Raw genomic sequence first — 21,196 nt, 5'->3', positions numbered from 1 at the left:
ATGAGGTATATATATATATATATATATATATATATATATATATATATATATATATATTATTCTTCCAAAAATTAGATTATTTAAATTTATCTATTTCTAAAATGTAAATACTAATATATTTGATATTAACATATTTATAAAATGATTTTACTCTTTACATGACTAATAAATCCAGCGTATTTACCTTCGGCGCAGACGCCGCTGGGCGGAGAAAAGGGAGTGTGTGCATTGTATGCATAGCTCCACCCATCTTATCTCTCACCCAATCTAAATGCTCCAGGTGCTTTGCTGGAGTTTCCGGTTTGTTCTTTGGTTTTCAGGGTTTTTTCCTTACACAGGTTTCCTTAGCAACAAGCAGCCAAAACGGGGTCTGTTGATGTGATACTTTGACTGTAAACTGTAGTTGAACCTGTACCCTATATCAGTGTCTGAAACTCATGCGAAAAAGTTAGCGGACACCAGGGCAGACAACTCTCACCGTTTTCCATCTGCCATCAGTATGTACCTGTATTGACTCATTTTCATTCATGCAATATTTATGTTGCCTCGTCTGCTACAAGCCACGTGAACTCCCCTTTCCACCATGCTTTTAATGTACGTTTACATTTTGTACCGTCATCAATTTTGTTAGCTTCTTTTGAATCTTTTTTCTGGGGCTGAGGTTTCGGCTTGATTCCTAACCACTTCTCCATTTTTCCTGTGTTCTCTGTGCGTCTAATTGATATGCAAATGAGCGACCTTAGAACGCTCGAGAAAGTCGGTAAGCACGAAGTTATCCGATGCCCGCTTCCTGTTGGCTGCCAAGTATGCAAATTGCCAAACGAACCAAAATTCCGAAATTTCCTCACCGAAAAGATTTCGAAATCGGAATAAGAGACGTTGTGTAACTTGTACGCCCGACGTAAAAGATGCAGGCCCCGGGCGTCTGGGCAGACGTTATTTCAGACGCTGCCTATATAAAAGTAATTTTTAGTGTTTAGCTCTGGCTTCTAAACACAAATTACGGCCTAGCACATATCAAAAATGGCACGACTCGGCACTAGCTCAGGAGGTAGAGCGCTCGTCTTGGGATCAAGGGATCCGAGTTCGAATCCCGGCTCGTCCGTGTTATATGTCGAAGTGTCCTTGGGTAGGACACTGAACCCCTAATACCCCCAATAAGCAGGTTAGCGCCTTACATGGTTATTGGGAAATGTGGAGCACATTGTAAAGATTTGGTAAGTCATTGACTTGAAAAGTAAATGCAGATCATTTCATTTCATATGACTCTTAATAATTTGCAAGATAATTTTGATCTCCGAGCCAGATATACTCATGAAAAGAGCCATATTTGGAACGCGAGCCGTAGGTTCCCGAAGCCTGCTATAGAGTTTAATTCATGTTTTAAGACTGCAATCTAGAAAATTTTGGTGATAGAAATGAGTGGCGAGGTGTTGTAAAAGGATAGTGGGATGTTTGGACGCGTTCAAAGGGATGGGCACGGCACCTGTATGATGCGGCAGGGGTAAACCAGTGAAAGCTGTCGGGCCGCTAACTTGTTTGGGTGTTTGGGCATTTGCGTTGGGCATGGTCCACAAAATTTTGTGTGTGTTTTTTGCTACTTCTTCCCTTTTTTATTTTCTTTTTTTGTATGTTTTTGTCTTGCTGTCGGCCACCCCTCTCGAGGGATATGACCAGTATAGATAGATAGAATCTAGAAAATGTGCTCATTTGGCACATAACAACCCGAACAATCATTTCTAATTGCCAGCTCAGTCCGGTTCTGACTCCCATCGGGTCATTTTTTCACCCAAAAATCTTTTTTGGAGTGCAGCGCCGGAGATTTCAGCAAATTATGACTGATGATCCTTTTTTTTTTTGCAAAAGAAGACAAAGCGAAGTTGGCAGCACACTTCAGAATAAAAGAACAGAGAAACCTCCTCCTCCATCCTTTGCGTCTTGTCATATGCGAGTAACTCGTCCTATCTAATTAACTTTCCTGCGCCGGGTTGTATATCAGCGTGACTGTCACTTTATGGCAAGGAAGAGGGGGCACGTTTTTTTTTCTTCTTTTCCTTTCTTCTCCTTTTTCTCCGCTTCTTTTGTGTCACTTCTCTCCGTCCCTGCATGTCATGCATCCTTTTGTCCCGCTCTCATCCGTTATCTCTTTTTTGTCCCCGTGGCGTTTTCTTCCTCTCTCCCCTTCGTCCGAGCATTTACGGACGTCTGGCAGGAAGCGAACAATAACGCGGACGTCCGAGTTTGACACCGTGAAGGCCCCGTGCGTCAATGAGCTCTGGCGCGCGTCAAGGACGTTTCTATTAGTCGAACGCTTGGAAAATGTGGGGAAAAATTGACGGAGCGGCCCAAAAAGATGATGCGATTTCAAGTTTGGTATATCGTATTGTGACCACTGACATTATAATACGGATAAAACGCTTATAATTTTAAAAAAAAGTTGGTATTTATAGAATAACGTAGTCATGTTATGTCATTAATATTTGTGAGGCCCTTAATCAGAAGGAGTCTCAAAGGGCTGCACATACCACAGATTATTGCAAACCAAAGACTATTATGACACCACCCCCCTGTTCTTAAACCCACATGAGGGCAAGGAAAAACTCAAAAACCTCAGGTTAAGTCAAGTCAAGTCATGTGTATTTGTGACACCCTTAATCACAAAGAGTCTCAAAAGGCTGCACATACCACAGATTATTGCAAACCACAGACTATTGTGACACCACGCCCCTGTTCTTAAACCCACATGAGGGCAAGGAAAAACTCAAATACCTCAGGTTAAGTCAAGTCAAGTCAAGTCATGTGTATTTGTGACACCCTTAATCACAAAGAGTCTAAAAGGGCTGCACAGACCACAGACTATTGCAAACCACAGACTACTATGACACCATCCCCTGATCTAAAACCTACATGAGGGGAAGGAAAAACTCAAAAACCTTAGGTCAAGTCAAGTCATGTGCATTTGTGACACCCTTAATCACAAAGAGTCTCAGAGGGCTGCACAGACCACAGATTATTTCAAACCACAGACTACTATGACACCATCCCCTGATCTAAAACCTACATGAGGGCAAGGAAAAATTCAAAAACCACAGGTTAAGTCAAGTCAAGTCACGTGTATTTTGTGACACCCTTAATCACAAAGAGTCTCAAAGGGCTGCACATACCACAGATTATTGCAAACCACAGACTATTATGACACCACCCCCCTGTTCTTAAACCCACATGAGGTCAAGGAAAAACTCAAAAACCTCAGGGGAAGTCAAGTCAAGTCATGTTTATTTGTGACACCCTTAATCACATAGTCTCAAAGGGCTGCACAGACCACAGACTATTGCTAAGTTGGTCATGCCAGATGAAAGGGGTCAGGGTGATACAACACACTCTTCTGTTCAACAGCAGGGCTCGACAGCTTTCACTGGTTTACCCCTGCCGTATCATAGAACACGTCCAAACATCCCACTATCCTTTTACAACACCTCTCCACTGATTCCTATCACTAACAAGAGCTCTAGCTTCCACTATATATATATATATATATATATATATATATATATATATATATATATATATACACACACGTTATTGTATTCCACTATATATATTCATTACATCATAGGCGCCGCCCAGAGCGGCAGCCTTTCCAGCAGCTTCGTGTTATTTCGATCTTTTTGTGATTTATTGTTTTAAGTGTCTGGTTTTATCTTCAATGTTTTTCGTCCCGTTTGACAACAACACGTTGGATTACTTTCTATCCTATGGTTATGGGTTTTAACGCACAAAAATGCGTTTATTCAAGGAACTCCTTGCCCTGAAGGATTCTTGATGAGGGGGCCCTATCGTGGATGCAGAGCCGGAGCTAAGGCTAAGCGGCTAGCGGCGTTATAAGCCTTCGGTACCGTCCGTAATCATGGTAAATGTGAACTCTCTACCAAATAAGACCGACGAACTGGCTGGGCTGGTGAAAAACATCAAAGCGTAGAGGGAGTGCAATTTGCTGTGTTTTACAGAAACGTGGCTCACGTCTAGCATCCCGGACGCTAACGTGGAGCTACCCGGAGCTACCTGGCTTCAGCGCTGTTAGGGCAGACAGAGACACAAAAGCCTGTGGGAAACGGAGAGGAGGCGGACTCGCTATGTACGTGAACACGAGGCGGTGTACCCCTGGGAACAAAGATTTCCATCTGCTGCAGGGACGTTGAACTTTTGGCCTAGCGTGTGACGTCATCCACTCCGCTGTTGCTAAACTACAACACAGCACCCCAGGGCCATCCTGTTAATCTGTTAATAAACAACAAAAGGATACTGCTGGAAGTGTGAATTTCCCTACGGGGATGAATGAAGTATCTATCTATCTATCTATCTATCTATCTATTTATATTTAGACCTTTTTCCTGCAGTGCATTCATAACACCATCCATCCACGTCAATCGCGGCCTTCCTCTTGGTCTCCTTCCATTGACTTCTGCTCTATAGACTTCAACATTCGCTCCTCATCCATCCTCTCCATGTGTCAAACCAACAGACTACTCATTGACATACTAGTTGCTAAAGGGATTCTAGCAGCAAAATTGAGCTAAAGTGATGCTAGCGGCTAAAATGAAGCTAAATAAATACTAGTGGCTAAGATTAAGCTAACCACTAAATCTATGAAACATTCTTCCGGAGAGGAAAGTGTATCTGCTTTCAGGACAGGCTTTAGCTCAGGAGGTAGAGCGCTCGTCTTGGGATCAAGGGATCCTAGTTCGAATCCCGGCTCGTCCGTGTTACATGTCGAAGTGTCCTTGGGTAAGACACTGAACCCCTAAAACCCCCAATAAGCAGGTTAGCGCCTTACATGGCTGCAAGGCCGCTATTGGGAAATGTGAAGCACAGTGTAAAGCGCTTTGGGAAGTCTTGACTTGAAAATATAAATGCAGATCATTTCATTTCATTTGAATTTAAAGGGGACTTTTCTGATCAAATTTCTCATGTTAGCATTGGACGTTAATACAAAGACATTAGCATAAACAGCTAGCAGCAGTACTAGCTTTAGCATTAGTAGTTACGGAATGTGAACGAGGTCTTTGCAGTAAAATTTATTCTTATTTTCCGAAATGTTAGCTGCTTAAGTGATGCCAGCGGCTGAAACAAAGCTAAAACGATGCTAACGGCTAAAAAAGAAGCTAACCACCGCAGCGATGCTATTAAATATTCTTCCGGAGGAAACGATCTTTAAACTGTTTCACGCACGAAAGACACGGAGAGAGACAGCGAGTGTATTCAACGTCCGACGGTTAATTACAGAATTAATGACACGCCGCGCGCTAGCTGACATTCGAGCTAGCGTAAACGTCAGGCGCTTCTTCGGAAAGACAACAATATAGCGGCTCGATAGGACACGTACAAAACGGCGAAGGATGACAAGGGCGCTTTTAATGAAGTCACTTTGCCAAATTTGAGGAGGGGGGGGGCTATCAAGGTCGCGAGATTGATGACGCTCATTAGCGCAGAAAAAAAAAGAAAGAAAATGGAGTCGACGTGCTATCCTCACCTCGCCTTCCGAGGACTGGAGCAGGAGGTCTTTCCGACAGGACGCCGTGAAGTCCCCCACCCCCGCGTTGACCTCGACGCCTCGGGGTGCTTCCAGCGTTAAAGTCCTCGTCGGGGACTCCAGCCTGGGGGAAAAAAATCGGTGTGGAATAAGATAGGCATTATTTATGAGTATTACAGCAGTACTGTGGTACCTCGACTCTTTATACAAATGTTTTACGATATAAGTACCTGGACAAAGTCAAAAATCGAAATCTAAAGTGGCTAGCTGCTCTGTTAGCAAAAATCTGAGCTAAATTGAGGCCAGTGGTACCGAATTAACATTAGCATTAGTTGCTAATTCTTTTAGTATTAACCACTGAAATGATTCCTGAGGCTAAAGTGAAGCTAGCAACCAAAGAGATGTCAACTGCTAGTGTGGCTAGTGGCTGTTAGCGCATATATATGGTAAATCCAAGCCAGGGACTCACAGAGCAGAATTAGCATGAGCTGCTTAGTTGAATAACATTACCTACTAAAGCGGATCCAACAACAAGAGATGCTATTTGCTAAAGCGGCTAGCTACCCTGTTAGCATAAACTAGGAGCTAAATCGAGGCCAGTGACCGCTGGAACAGAATTAACATTAGCAATATTTGCTAAATTATTTAGTATTAACTACTGAAGTGAATCTAGTGGCTAGAGGCTCTGTAAGCAGAAATATGAGCTAAATCGAAGCCAGGGAGTCACAGAGCAGAATTAGCATTAGCTGCTAAGTTGAATAACATCACCTACTAAAGTGATAGGGGCTAAAGAGGATCCAACAACCAAAGAGATGCTATTTGCTAAAACTGCTAGCTGCTCTGTTAGCAAAAAATTGGAGCTAATTTGAGGCCAGTGGAACCGAATTAACATTAGCATTAGCTGCTAATTATTTTACAATTAACCACTGAAGTGATTCTAGTAGCTAAAGAGAAGCTAGCAATCAAACCGATGTCAAGTGCTAGTGTGACTAGCGGCTCTGTTAGAGGATATTTATGCTAAATACAAGCCAGGGACTCCCAGAAAGGAATTAGCATTAGCTGCTAAGTTGAATAACATTACCTACTAAAGTGATGCTAGAGGCTAAAGCGGATCCAACAACCAAAGAGATGCTATTTGCTAAAACGGCTAGCTGCTCTGTTAGCAAAAAATTGGAGCTAATTTGAGGCTAATGGAACCGAATTAACATTAGCATTAGCTGCTAATTATTTTACAATTAACCACTTAAGTGATTCTAAAAGCTAAAGAGAAGCTAGCAATCAAACCGATGTCAAGTGCTAGTATGACTAGCGGCTCTGTTAGCGGATATTTATGCTAAATCCAAGCCAGGGAATCCCAGAAAGGAATTAGCATTAGCTGCTAAGTTGAATAACATTACCTACTAAAGTGATGCTAAGGGCTAAAGCGGATCCAACAACCAAAGAGATGCTATTTGCTAAAACGGCTAGCTGCCCCGTTAGCAAAAAATTTGAGCTAATTTGAGGCCAGTGGAACCGAATTAACATTAGCATTAGCTGCTAATTATTTTACAATTAACCACTGAAGTTATTCTAGTAGCTAAAGAGAAGCTAGCAATAAACCCGATGTCAAGTGCTAGTATGACTAGCGGCTCTGTTAGCGGATATTTATGCTAAATCCAAGCCAGGGACTCCCAGAAAGGAATTAGCATTAGCTACTAAGTTGAATGTCATTACCTACTAAAGTGATGCTAGGGGCTAAAGCGGATCCAACAACCAAAGAGATGCTATTTGCTAAAACGGCTAGCTGCCCCGTTAGCAAAAAATTGGAGCTAATTTGAGGCCAGTGGAACCGAATTAACATTAGCATTAGCTGCTAATTATTTTACAATTAACCACTGAAGTGATTCTAGTAGCTAAAGAGAAGCTAGCAATCAAACCGATGTCAAGTGCTAATGTGACTAGCGGCTCGGTTAGCGGACATTTATGCTAAATTCAAGCCAGGGACTCCCAGAAAGGAATTAGCATTAGCTGCTAAGTTGAATAACATTACCTACTAAAGTGATGCTAGGGGCTTAAGCGGATCCAACAACCAAAGAGATGCTATTTGCTAAAACGGCTAGCTGCTCTGTTAGCAAAAAATTGGAGCTAAGTTGAGGCCAGTGGAAGCGAATTAACATTAGCATTAGCTGCTAATAATTTTACAATTAACCACTGAAGTGATTCTAGTAGCTAAAGAGAAGCTAACAATCAAACCGATGTCAAGTGCTAGTGTGACTAGCGGCTCTGTAAGCGGATATTTATTCTAAATCCAAGCCAGGGACTCCCAGAAAGGAATTAGCATGAGCTGCTAAGTTGAATAACATTACCTACTAAAGTGATGCTAGGGGCTAAAGCGGATCCAACAACCAAAAAGATGCTATTTGCTAAAACTGCTAGCTGCTCTGTTAGCAAAAAATTGGAGCTAATTTGAGGCCAGTGGAAGCGAATTAACATTAGCATTAGCTGCTAATTATTTTACAATTAACCACTGAAGTGATTCTAGTAGCTAAAGAGAAGCTAACAATCAAACCAATGTCAAGTGCTAGTGTGACTAGCGGCTCTGTAAGCGGATATTTATTCTAAATCCAAGCCAGGGACTCCCAGAAAGGAATTAGCATTAGCTGCTAAGTTGAATAACATTACCTACTAAAGTGATGCTAGGGGCTTAAGCGGATCCAACAACCAAAGAGATGCTATTTGCTAAAGCGGCTAGAGTCCCTGTTGGCATAAAAAAGAGCTAAATTGAGGCCAGTGACCATTGGAACCGAATTAACATTAGCTTTAGCTGCTAATTCTTTTAGCATTAACCACTGAAGTGATTCTAGTAGCTAAAGTGAAGCTAGCAACCCGCAGAAATAGCAGAAATATGAGCTAACCCAAGCCAGAAACTACCAGAATTGAATAAAAACAGGCCCAAAAACACATTTAATTATATTTGACTATAAAGAAAAGAAAAAATATCCAAATTAACTTTCGGAAGTGTGTAAAACCCCCCGAAGCATTCGTGTCCTTGAAGCGCTCAAGGTCATTAGCGCTTGACGCAAAGTTGAAAACAATAGAAGGAGATTAAATGGCGCGGTCGACGATTACTGTTCAAGGGTAAGCTAGCAAATCAAATTAAATAAAAAGGAGAATTACGATTGATGACGGGAGACGCGCTTAATAAATGAAACGCCGCTTTCGTCGGAAAATCCAAATGGAGGACGCGTGTCCGAATCTGTTTTACTCGTTGTTTTTTGTTTGCAGGATTTCGAGAGAGAATACTTATTTTAAAAAATCATGCATTGTGATTTCTGGATTTTTCTTTTTAGTTTATCTCTCTCACAGTGGACATACACCTACGATGAAAATGTCTGACCCCTCCATGATTTCTAAGTGGGAGAAATAGCAAAATAGCAGGGTGTTCAAATACCGTATTTTCCGCACTATAAGGCGCACCTAAAATCTTTTTTTTTTTTTTAAAAAGCTGACTATGCGCCTTATATTCCGGTGCGCCTTATATATGGATCAATATTGAGCCGTGACAGGTCTCGCAACTTACGGTAAGCAGCCACCGACTCCATTTTTCGTGCGCTGTGCATACTGGGAAATATTAAACAACGATTCTCTTTTATTTGTGCGTTTGTATGAAGACCCTGAAATGGCTCCTATTAAGAGACACGCTTACAACGCAGAGTTTAAACTCAAGGCGATCAGTCACGCAGTAGAACACGGGAATAGAGCAGCAGCGAGAGAGTTTAACATTAATGAATCGATGGTGCGGAAGTGGAGGAAGCATGATGATGAGCTGCGCCAAGTAAGGAAGACTAAACAAAGTTTCCGTGGCAATAAAGCGAGTTGGCCACAGTTAGAAGACAAACTTGAACAGTGGGTTGTTGAACAAAGAGCAACAAGTAGAAGTGTCAGTACAATCACTATTTGAATGAAGGCAACAGCGCTGGCACGGGAACTTAACATTAAAGAATTCAGAGGTGGTCCTTCTTGGTGGTCCTTCTTGGTGCTACTGTTATCAGTCTCAACTGTGGTCCGAGCTTTCAGGAAGACGGGAATTGTCCCCGAACTGCCAGATAACCACAGCGACACCGACTCGATTAATGACGACCTTGATGAGACGGAGACGGACGTGTTGATGGCCCATTCACTGAGATGGTCAATTCGAACACTGCAGAAGAAGAATTCGAGGGATTCGTAGATGAGGAGCTGATAGAGTGAGCTTTATGTTTTGTTTTTGTGTGTTTACGTTTTACATTTTACAGTTATTATGTTATTGCTTTATTGTTATTGTTTGCATTGTTATTGCACTTTATTGTTTTTGCACTATATCGCGATTGCTCTAACGTTTAATTTACCATAACAGTATCAGAGGGTTTTTTGCGACTAAATGGAGGAAAAGTAAAATGTTATGCCTTGCTGTTGTTCAAAGATGTGTCACGAAAATGCTTTACCTGAGATAAAATAATAAAACAGCTGTTTATTCATTTTGGGAGTGAATGGAGTTGTGAAAAGCTTGTTTGTTATCTATTAATAGAGTTTGACTGACCTATCTGACTGTTTTGTTGACATTCCCTTTAGCGCGGCACCATCTAATGGTTGGATAACGTAACTACAGCCTCTACTGTAGCGTCTTATAATCAGGGATCAGAATGGAGATTTTCATTTTCAGCTGAAATAGCCCGGGTCCAGGAATAAAGCAGGGCGGAGCCCCCCCCAAGCCCCCCCAAGCTCCTGGGTTTTAGGCAATTTACTTGTCCAAAACCATGCTTATATTTATCATTTAAGTAACATTTTTAGAAGATTAAAATAATTTGCCCACATAACTGATTTTTTTGTAAATACTGCAAGATAAGTTCAAATGCAGTTCAGTCCCTGCAGCTTGAGCAACAATGCGGCCAATTTTTCTAACGGCCGCCAGGGTGCACCAGAGCAATAAAGGAAAGAGTGAGACAGTCGGATTTTGAATTTGTTTGCTACGCAAGAGAAAAAGTGAAAAAGTCGGAATGCCTTTGGGGTTCAAAAACAGCGGAAATCCGCGGATCCGCGGAAAATTCTGATCCCTGTATAATGCGGTGCGCCTTTTGTATGGTAAAAGTTTTAAAATATATCATTCATTGAAGGTGCGCCTTATAACACGGTGCGCCTTATAGTGCGGAAAATACGTTACTTCTTTTCTTCATTGTATATTTTTGACCTAGAAGATTTTATGACTTTTTCTTTAACCCATAATAAAGTCATTAAAAAAAACAAACCTCATAAACCTTTTTAGTTACAAAATCAATCTATCAGGGAAAAATCCGAGTGGTAGAAATAACTGGAAACGCAATAGAGCAATGACATTATGTTCTTCACAAGTGTATCTCAACTTTTGACTACAACTGTACATCTGTAGAATTTATTGTTCTTATGTCACAGTTGTCTTCATGCTAGCTAAACTATCGAATATGCGATGCTTCTCCCGCATAAGTACCGTATTTTCCGCACTATAAGGCGCAACTAAAAGTCTTCATTTTTTTCAAAAGCTGACCATGCGCCTTATAATACAGTGCGCCTTATATATGGCTCAATATTAAGTGGCAAGGTCTCGCAACTTACGCAACAGCCGCCGACTCGATTCCCCCCCGAACGTGGAGTAGTCCGTGGTGTATGCTGGGATTTATATACCGGCGTTTCATTGGCTAACCAATGTGTCAATCATCATTTGAATTGATCGCTATTGGCTAAAGTTATTCGGACCCTCGGATAGGCTAGAGGGCCGAAACAAACCCTGCAATTGGCTGAAAAAGAGGTGTCAATCATCAGTTAAATCGATCGCTATTGGCTGAAGTTATTCGGACCCTCGGATAGGCTAGAGGGCCAAAACAAACCCTGCAATTGGCCGAAAAAGATGTGTCAATCATCCGTTAAATCGATCGCTATTGGCTGAAGTTATTCGGAGCCTCGGATAGGCTAGAGGGCCAAAACAAACCCTGCAATTGGCCGAAAAAGATGACTGTGACTAGCAAGCTTGCTAAACTACGCCATAAAGAAACATGTTTCATTAGTCTGTATTTGTAAATATTTTACTCTCCTGGATTTACTACACTCACGGTATTAAGAAGACCATGGTTACGTGAAGGCTGCAAGAGAACTTAAGTGAGCTATGCGGCTTTATATTTTCCCGGTATCTTGTTTTAGAACGATCTTGATGTTGCTGTGATGAGTTGAGTGAATTAAACTCAATTCCAAGTGTTTATTGTCATATGCACAGTAAAGTTGCGAGCGAAAAAGAAAATAGAAACTAAGGAATGGTTGGCATTTCTTGAATCCGAAGACTTTAACCTTCCGAATGATATTTGAAACGATGCATTTGAGTGACATCGTACGGACACCGCATCCGCACGTGGTCTCGACACGTATTTGCGTCTTTGCAAGCTTTGGGAATGTTAAGGGGGTAATCAGTTGGACTGAACTATCTGACTGTTTTGTCGACGTTCCCATTGTAGCGCCTTATAATCCGGTGCGCCTTATGTATGGAAAATATAGGACCAAAAACAATTTTTTGGGGGTGCGCCCTATAACCCGGTGCGCCCTATAGTGCGGAAAATACGGTAAATCAAGCTTGAGTGTCCGGTGTCTTTGCTGTCCGCCATGTTTCCGTCTCGATTCCACGGCACAAAAATCAGATCGGCGACTAAGCTATCGGAATACAAATATTATGAAGACGGAAAAAAAAATCAAGCGAAGCTCATTTTACGAAACACAACGCTTGAGAAATTTCTCCCAAAGGCGCAGTTCAAAGAGAAAGCGTCTTCTTCAAAATTGTAATGATATCCAATTACTTTTGACACCCAGCTCACTTTTTAATAAAGAAAAACAGCCAGGGGGCGACCTTATTCAAAGAGTTTTTAAGAACTAATTAGGTGCTGCTCTTTGCCTCCACTATATTCGCTCTTTGAGTTTTTTTCCCATTGATAACGACGCTTCGTTGAGTCCTTCGACTGAAAAAAAACGTTTCTTTGCATTCCTCGAGAGAAACGCGAAAGATTTTCGACACGTCGTTTGCTCGACTTAGGTTTCTGTCTTCCTCTTCACTTGCAGAGAATCTCATTATATGCTACTAAGCTTTATTGTACCCCCAAAATTATCGCAGGCACCCTGGAAATTATATTGGACAGGATAGGAATAAATGTGATGAAAAACGCTAGATAAAAAAAATATAAAATGTACAAGAATGCGAAAAACGAAGCACTGACTTGAAATGGTTCGGTCCATTCAAATCCTAGATAGATGTCTAGATAGATACATTTCTAGATAGATAGATAAATGTCTAGATAAATGTCTAGATAGATGTCTAGATAGATGTCTAGATGTCTAGATAGATAGATGTCTAGATAGATAGATGTCTAGATAGATGTTTAGATGTCTAGATAGATAGATGTCCAGATAGATAGATGTCTAGATAGATATAGATAGATGTCTAGATAGATATAGATAGATGTCTGGATAGATAGATGTCTAGATGTCTAGATAGATAGATGTCTAGATAGATGGATGTCTAGTGGTCTAAATAGATGTCTAGAATTCTAGATAGATGTTTAGATGTCTAGATAGATAGATGTCCAGATAGATAGATGTCTAGATAGATATAGATAGATGTCTAGATAGATATAGATAGATGTCTAGATAGATAGAAGTCTAGATAGATAGATGTCTAGATGTCTAGATAGATAGATAGATGTCTAGATAGATATAGTTGGATGTCTAGATTTCTAGATAGATGTCTAGATGTCTAGATAGATCTCTAGATGTCTAGATAGATGGATGTCTAGTGGTCTAAATAGATGTCTAGAATTCTAGATAGATGTTTAGATGTCTAGATAGATAGATGTCCAGATAGATAGATGTCTAGATAGATATAGATAGATGTCTAGATAGATATAGATAGATGTCTAGATAGATAGAAGTCTAGATAGATAGATGTCTAGATAGATAGATGTCTAGATGTCTAGATAGATAGATAGATGTCTAGATAGATAGATGTCTAGATGTCTAGATAGATAGATAGATGTCTAGATAGATAGATAGATGTCTAGACAGATATAGATAGATGTATAGATGTCTAGATAGATATAGATAGATGCCTAGATAGATATAGATAGATGTCTAGATAGATAGATGTCTAGATGTTTAGATAGATAGATAGATGTCTAGATGTCTAGATAGATGTTTAGATGTCTAGATACATAGGTGTCCAGATAGATAGATGTCTAGATAGATATAGATAGATGTCCAGATAGATAGATGTCCAGATGGATAGATGTCTAGATAGATATAGATATATGTCTAGTTAGATAGATGTCTAGATAGATAGATCTAGATGTCTAGATGGATGTCTAGATGTCTAGATAGATAGAGATAGATAGATAGATGTCTAGATAGATATAGATAGATGTCTAGATAGATACAGACAGACAGACAGACAGACAGAAAGATAGATACTTTATTCATCCCAGTAGGGATATTCACACTTCCAGCAGTATCCTTGTGTTGAAAAATAAAATAATAAAACAAAGATATAGAATACAAAAATACCCAACAAAACGTTTGCTATAGAGTATTTAAATAGTGCTAAGGAAAACACACGATAAAAAATAGTGTAGTATGCAAATGTGGGGGGTCGGGTTTAATGTGGGCTTTTACTCCCCCGGGTGGAGTTAAAGAGCCTCATGGCACGAGGAAGAAATGATCTCCTCAGTCTGTCCGTGAAATAAGACTGTGACAGCAGTCTGTGGCTGAAGCTGCAGAATTAGTTTCGACAGTAGATTCTTGAGTATATCTCTAGTATCACTGCAGTTGTATTTTTGTAGTTTTTGTACTATTTATGTAGTCATCATGTTGTAGTATTACTGTCGTTTTCATTTTGTAGTATTTCCGTCATAATATTTCTGTAGAAGTATTTATGTTGTGTTTCCATGGTAGAATCTCTCGTATTTTTGTAATAATACTTGAGTTCGTTTTTGTAGTATTTCTGCAGTAAGATTTTTGTAGTATTTCTGTTGTGTTTTCATCAGTTTTTCATCAGTAGTATTTCCATGGTATAATTTTTGTAGTGTCTCATCTCATCTCATCAGCTGCACCGCTTATCCTCAGTAGGGTCGCGGGGAGGCTGGAGCCCATCCCAGCAATCATCGGGCAGTGGGCAGGGGACACCCTGGACTGGTTGCAAGCCAATCGCAGGGCAATTTTTGTAGTATATCTGTCGTAATTTTATTGTACAACCGTTTTATTTTTAGTATATCTGTGGTAATATTTATGTAGTCGTATTTTTGTAGTATTTCTGTCGAAGTATTTTTGTAGTATTTCCATTGTAGAATGTTTGAAATAAATCTGTAGTATTTTTGTAGTATTATTGTACTATAATTTTTGTAGTATATCTGTATTATTTTTGTAATATTACTGTAGTATTTCTGCAGTAAGATTTTTGTAGTATTTTTGTAGTGTTTTCATTGTACTATTGTACTTTTAATTTGTAGTATTATGTAGTTTTGCATCTGTTGTATTTCTGGAGTAGTTCAATGGTATAATTTTTGTTGTATATCTGTAGTAATTTCATAGTATTACTGTTTTAATTTTTAGTATGTCTGTCGTACTATTTATGTAGAAGTATTTTAGTTGTGTTTCCATGGTAGAATCTCTAGTATTTTTGTAGTATTTCTGCAGTAAGATTTTTGTAGTATTTTTGTAGTGTTTTCATTGTACTATTGTACTTTTAATTTGTAGTATTATGTAGTTTTTCATCAGTAGTATTTTTGGAGTATTTCCATGGTATAATTTTGTTGTATATCTGTAGTAATTTCATAGTATTACTGTTTTAATTTTAGTATGTTTGTCGTACTATTTATGGAGAAGTATTTTAGTTGGGTTTCCATGGTAGAATCTCTAGTATTTTTGTAGTATTTCTGCAGTAAGATTTTTGTAGTATTTTTGTAATGTTTTCATTGTACTATTGTACTTTTAATTTGTAGTATTATGTAGTTTTTCATCAGTAGTATTTTTGGAGTATTTCCATGGTATAATTTTGTTGTATATCTGTAGTAATTTCATAGTATTACTGTTTTTATTTTAGTATGTTTGTCGTAATATTTATGGAGAAGTATTTTAGTTGGGTTTCCATGGTAGAATCTCTAGTATTTTTGTAGTATTTATGCAGTAAGATTTTTGTAATATTTCTGTAGTGTTTTCATTGTACAATTGTACTTTTAATTTGTAGTATTATGTAGTTTTTCATCTGTCGTATTTCTGGAGTAGTTCAATGGTATAATTTTTGTAGTATATCTGTAGTAATTTTATAGTATTACTGTTTTATTTTTAGTATGTCTGTCGTAATATTTATGTAGAAGTATTTTTGTCTTATAGTGTTACTGTAGTCGTATTTTTGTTGTATTTCTGTTGAAGTATTTTTGTAGTGTTTCCATCGTAGAATCTTACAGCTTGGAGTAAGACAACATGCATAAAGAGGATGATGTGGTCAAAATACTCATTTGCCTAATAATTCTGCACTCCCTGTATAGTGTTACTGTAGTGTATTTTGTAGTATTTCTGTTGAAGTATGTTTGTAGTATTTCCATCATAGAATCTTTGAAGTAAATCTGTAGTATTTTTGTAGTATTACTGAACTATAATTTTTGTCGTATATCTGTATTATTTTTGTAATATTACTGTAGTTGTATTTTGTAGTATTTCTGTAGTAATATTTTTGGAGCAGTAATTTTTTATCATACTGTTACGGTGGTTGTATTTTTGTAGTATTTCTGTTGTAATATTTCCTCAATTGTATTTGTGTATCTTATTATCAGCATTTTTGTAGTATTTCCATAGTAGAATGTTTGAAATAAATCTGTAGTATTTTTGTAGTATTATTGTACTATAATTTTTGTAGTATATCTGTATTATTTTTGTAATATTACTGTAGTACTTTTAATTTGTAGTATTATGTAGTTTTTCATCAGTAGTATTTTTGGAGTATTTCCATGGTATAATTTTTGTTGTATATCTGTAGTAATTTCATAGTATTACTGTTTTAATTTTAGTATGTCTGTCGTAATATTTATGGAGAAGTATTTTAGTTGGGTTTCCATGGTAGAATCTCTAGTATTTTTGTAGTATTTCTGCAGTAAGATTTTTGTAATATTTCTGTAGTGTTTTCATTGTACAATTGTACTTTTAATTTGTAGTATTATGTAGTTTTTCGTTTGTCGTATTTCTAGAGTAGTTCAATGGTATAATTTTTGTAGTATATCTGTAGTAATTTTATAGAATTACTGTTTTATTGTCTGTCGTAATATTTATGTAGAAGTATTTTTGTATTACAGTATAGTGTTACTGTAGTGTATTTTGTAGTATTTCTGTTGAAGTATGTTTGTAGTATTTCCATCATAGAATCTTTGAAGTAAATCTGTAGTATTTTTGTAGTATTACTGTACTATAATTTTTGTCGTATATCTGTATTATTTTTGTAATATTATTGTAGTTGTATTTTCTAGTATTTCTGTAGTAATATTTTTGGAGCAGTAATTTTGTATCGTACTGTTACGGTGGTTGTATTTTTGTAGTATTTCTGTTGTAATATTTCCTCAATTGTATTTGTGTATCTTATTATCAGCATTTTTGTAGTATTTCTAAAATATTTTTTTTTCTACTTTGAATGGATACAAAAGAATATGTTACACCCTGTTTTCAAGCACCTTTGTAGTAGTTTTTTTTTGTATTTTTGTAGTATTTTTATTGCAGACACACAAAAGCACAAGGGGAAATAAGTGCTGAATTACCTCCCACAACACCTTTCTGTTCATTTAGTTCAGAATCCTATGTACATCGTAAAGACTTGATAATTGATAATACCATGGATATTTTTTCCACTACATTTTTTTCACTCTCTTTCCTTCTTTCTTACTCTCTTTTCTCCTTTCATTTTCTCCCCCTTTTCTTCTTCTTTGTCTTCTCTTTCTCTTCTGACCTCGTTTTTTTTTTCTTTCTTATTCATTTCTCTCTCTTCTTTCCTTTTTTCCCCTCCTTCTTTCTCTTTCTTTTTCTTAGTTTTTGTCTTCTCTCATTCTCTCTACTCTTTCTCTCCCATTCTTTTTCTTTTCCCCTTCTCTCTTTCGTAAATGGTCTGCATTTCTGTAGCGCTTTTCAAGTCAATGAAGACCTCCCAAAGCGCTTTACAATGTGCTTCACACTCACACACCGATAGCGGCGTCAGCCATGCAAAGCAACTACCTGCTTATCGGGGTTCTTCGACATATAACACAGAGGAGCCGGGAATCGAACCTGCAACCTCTTGATCCCAAGACGAGCGCTCTACCTCCTGTGCTAAATTGTAGTATTTCTAAAATATTTTTTTTCTACTTTGAATAAATACAAAATGATATGTTAGACCCTGTTTTCAAGCACAAAATGTGATATTTGGTTTTGTAGTAATTTCTTGTAGTATTTTTATTGCAGACAAACAAAGGGACAAGGGGAACTAAGTGCTGAACTACCTCCCACAACACCTTTCTGTTCATTTAGTTCTCAGAAAATTTGAAGGGAAACACAGAGTATAGTTTCATATATCTTCCAAGCTCGAAATTCAATTTTCATGTTCGGGAATTCACTCGCCGAGAGCGAAAGGAGATTCAGCGTTTTACCGATGAGTCATCTTCCGACGATAGCTGGCGGTTTCTTAATTGGGGCGATTTAGAAGGAGGCCGCCATTAAGTCAAATTGCCTTTCCGGGACAGAAAAACAACTTAGAACCCCGGGATCAAAGTCTAATATCCATCGCGGAGTACAAAGAAAAGAGCGATGGGGGTCGTAGAAAGTAAATGAGGTGAGCGCTACGTCGCTTCGATTTGATTGGAGGAAAACGAGTCCGGCTCAGTACGAGGGGGACGCCCAAATTTCTCGTCCTCCAGCGCCGCCAAAAGGCCGAGGGATGAAACCAGATCCGTTCCTGGTTTTAACTCCGGTAGAGTCAAAAGAGAGAACAAAGATCTTCTAACGTAGGGGTCTCAAACTATCTTACCCGGGGGCTTGGCTAGCTGCAGCAAGAGACAAAGTGAAATGGACAGAAATAGAGGGAGGGAAAGAGAGAAACACAGTGTCACAGAAAGACAGACAGAGAGAGGGAAAAAGAAAGAGAGAGAGAGAAATATAGAGACAAGTAGAGAGAAAGAGAAAGAGAGAGAGAAATATAGAGACAAGTAGAGAGAAAGAGAAAGAGAGAGAGAAATACAGAGACGTAAGAGATAAAGAGACAGATCGAGACGGTGTGAGGACAGAGCCAACAGAGACACATAAAGAGGGTCAGAGAGATGGACAGAGTGAAAGCAATGCACAGAAGATGCAGCGAGGAAGACAGAGAGGGAAAATACAGACACAAAGAGAAAGACAGAGAAATATAAAGAGAGAAAGAGAAACAGAGAGAGATAGGTGTGTGTCACGGTTGCCATGGTGCCGAATAGGCCCCGCCCATGTGGTGCCAGCTGCAGCTTGTTGAGAGATTGGCTTTCTTTCTATATTAAGCTCAGCGCTCTCTTGCTTTTTTGTCAGCCCGTCACACGAACTTCTGCCCCACAAGACGTGGGTTCTGACTTGGTTCCCGTTTATATTGTCCTGTTTAATATCGGTTTCAAGTTTCGTTCCCGTCTAGTTTTGTCCTGTTTATTATTCTCTCCAGTTTTCGTTCCCGTCTAGTTTGTCCTGTTTATTTTCAATATCCTGTTTTGATATCAATCCTGTCTGTCCCGTCCTGTCCGGTATCGACCCCATCTGTCCGATATCACCCCGGGCAATTGGAATCGGTCTCTATCTATCTAGCTTCCTGTCCTGCCACGCCAGACTGGCTTCCTAACGCGCATGACTCCCCATTTCCCGTAAAATAAAAGGCTTGTGTGAGAACGTCACGCGATTGGGTCCTGTATCTGTTCTGGTTGTGACAAAAAAGGTGCAAACACCCGTGTTACAGGGTCCTGAAAACGCTTTTTTAATAAGTATTGAAATTGTCGTTATCGTCATGGCGTGCCGAAAAAGTCGAAGCAGCTCCGATTCCATAGATAAAGTTGAGCAATCGAAATGACTCAAGACTGACAAAACACAATCGAGAGGATTGCGGTGGAAATTCGATTTGACGTGTAATAAAGCAACAGCGGGGGGACAAAGCGAGTTTGCGCTTCAAACAAAGTACAAAGCTCTTTTGAAAGCAGCTACAAAGGTGAAAGAGGGACACATTAGTCCGTTTTGCTCGTTAAACTCGGGAAAAAAAAGGGGAAAACGCCGTCCTACTGTTTCTCATCTCGCCGTGTCGCCTGCCGGTCGGTAACCAGGGAACCGGAGGCGGTTGGCTTCGTTATTTGTCACTCCCGATGTTCAAAGCTCTCGCTAGCGGACGTCCCATGTCGCTAACGCTTGTGGCTAGCGGACAAGCAGGGATGGGTTGGGTTACTTTAACTGGATTACTTTCAATGACTTTTGGATTACTCCAATACCAAATATGCTAATAAAAGACAAAAAAACTAAATATGAATAAAATGATGACTCACAACACGTGGTAAGCTTTCTCTCCTGGCTTTGATCTCTTTGATCTCCGGCAAAACTAACATAAAATGCAGGGTTGGGTAGGGTTACTTTAACTGGATTACTTTCAATGACGTTTGGATTACTAGTACCAAATATGCTAATAAAAGACAAAAGAAACTAAATATGAATAAAATGATGACTCACAACACGTGGTAAGCTTTCTCTCCTGGCTTTGATCTCTTTGATCTCCGGCAAAACTAACATAAAATGCAGGGTTGGGTAGGGTTACTTTAATAATATAATAATAATTTCCTTGTATTGTCATTCTGTGTAACAATGTACACAGAACGAAATGTCGATTGCACCTGACCCGTTGTAGCGAGCCGATGCAGCCGCAGCCAACAGAGGGCGCCGCCGACCACTTTTTAAGTCTTAGGAATGACTCGGCCGGGGCGCGAACCACCGACCTCCCAGTCTCAAAGCGGGCGCCTTACCATCTAGGCTACTGAGTGGATTACTTTCAATTAGTTTTGGATTACTCCAATACCAAATATGCCAATAAAAGACAAAAGAAACTAAATATGAATAAAATGATGACTCACAACACGTGGTAAGCTTTCTCTCCTGGCTTCTATCTCTTTGATCTCCGGCAAAACTAACATAAAATGCAGGGTTGGGTAGGGTTACTTTAACTGGATTACTTTCAATTACTTTTGGATTACTCCAATACCAAATATGCTAATAAAAGACAAAAGAAACTAAATATGAATAAAATGATGACTCACAACACGTGGTAAGCTTTCTCACCTGGCTTTGATCTCTTTGATCTCCGGCAAAACTAACATAAAATGCAGGGTTGGGTAGGGTTACTTTAACTGGATTACTTTCAATTACTTTTGGATTACTCCAATACCAAATATGCTAATAAAAGACAAAAGAAACTAACTATGAATAAAATGATGACTCACAACACGTGGTAAGCTTTCTCTCCTGGCTTTGATCTCTTCTATCTCCGGCAAAACGAACATAAAATGCGACAGAAACATACTAGAGCAGTTTCAGCGACAGACTGCTCTCACTGTCTTGTACCACGGACAGACTGAAGAGATCTTT

General features: G+C 39.1%; 1 protein-coding gene across 3 annotated transcripts in view; it reads right to left on the bottom strand.

Moving 5' to 3' along the window:
- The window catches only part of sgcz (sarcoglycan zeta), a 399,187-nt gene that overhangs the window by 6,400 nt on the left and 371,591 nt on the right, over positions 1 to 21,196 (bottom strand). For all 3 annotated transcript variants that reach the window (XM_088342999.1, XM_088343001.1, XM_088343000.1), the window contains exon 7: positions 5,531 to 5,654. In XM_088342999.1, coding sequence (XP_088199125.1) covers positions 5,531 to 5,654 — 124 coding nt within the window. The remainder of the gene's footprint in view (positions 1 to 5,530; positions 5,655 to 21,196) is intronic.

Source organism: Urocampus carinirostris, chromosome 8 (assembly GCF_059441175.1).
Source record: "Urocampus carinirostris isolate Australia breed hairy pipefish chromosome 8, RoL_Ucar_1.0, whole genome shotgun sequence".
NCBI lineage: Eukaryota > Metazoa > Chordata > Actinopteri > Syngnathiformes > Syngnathidae > Urocampus > Urocampus carinirostris.
The sequence above is the reverse complement of the archived record's forward strand: the minus strand, read 5'-3'. Positions and strand labels throughout refer to the sequence as shown.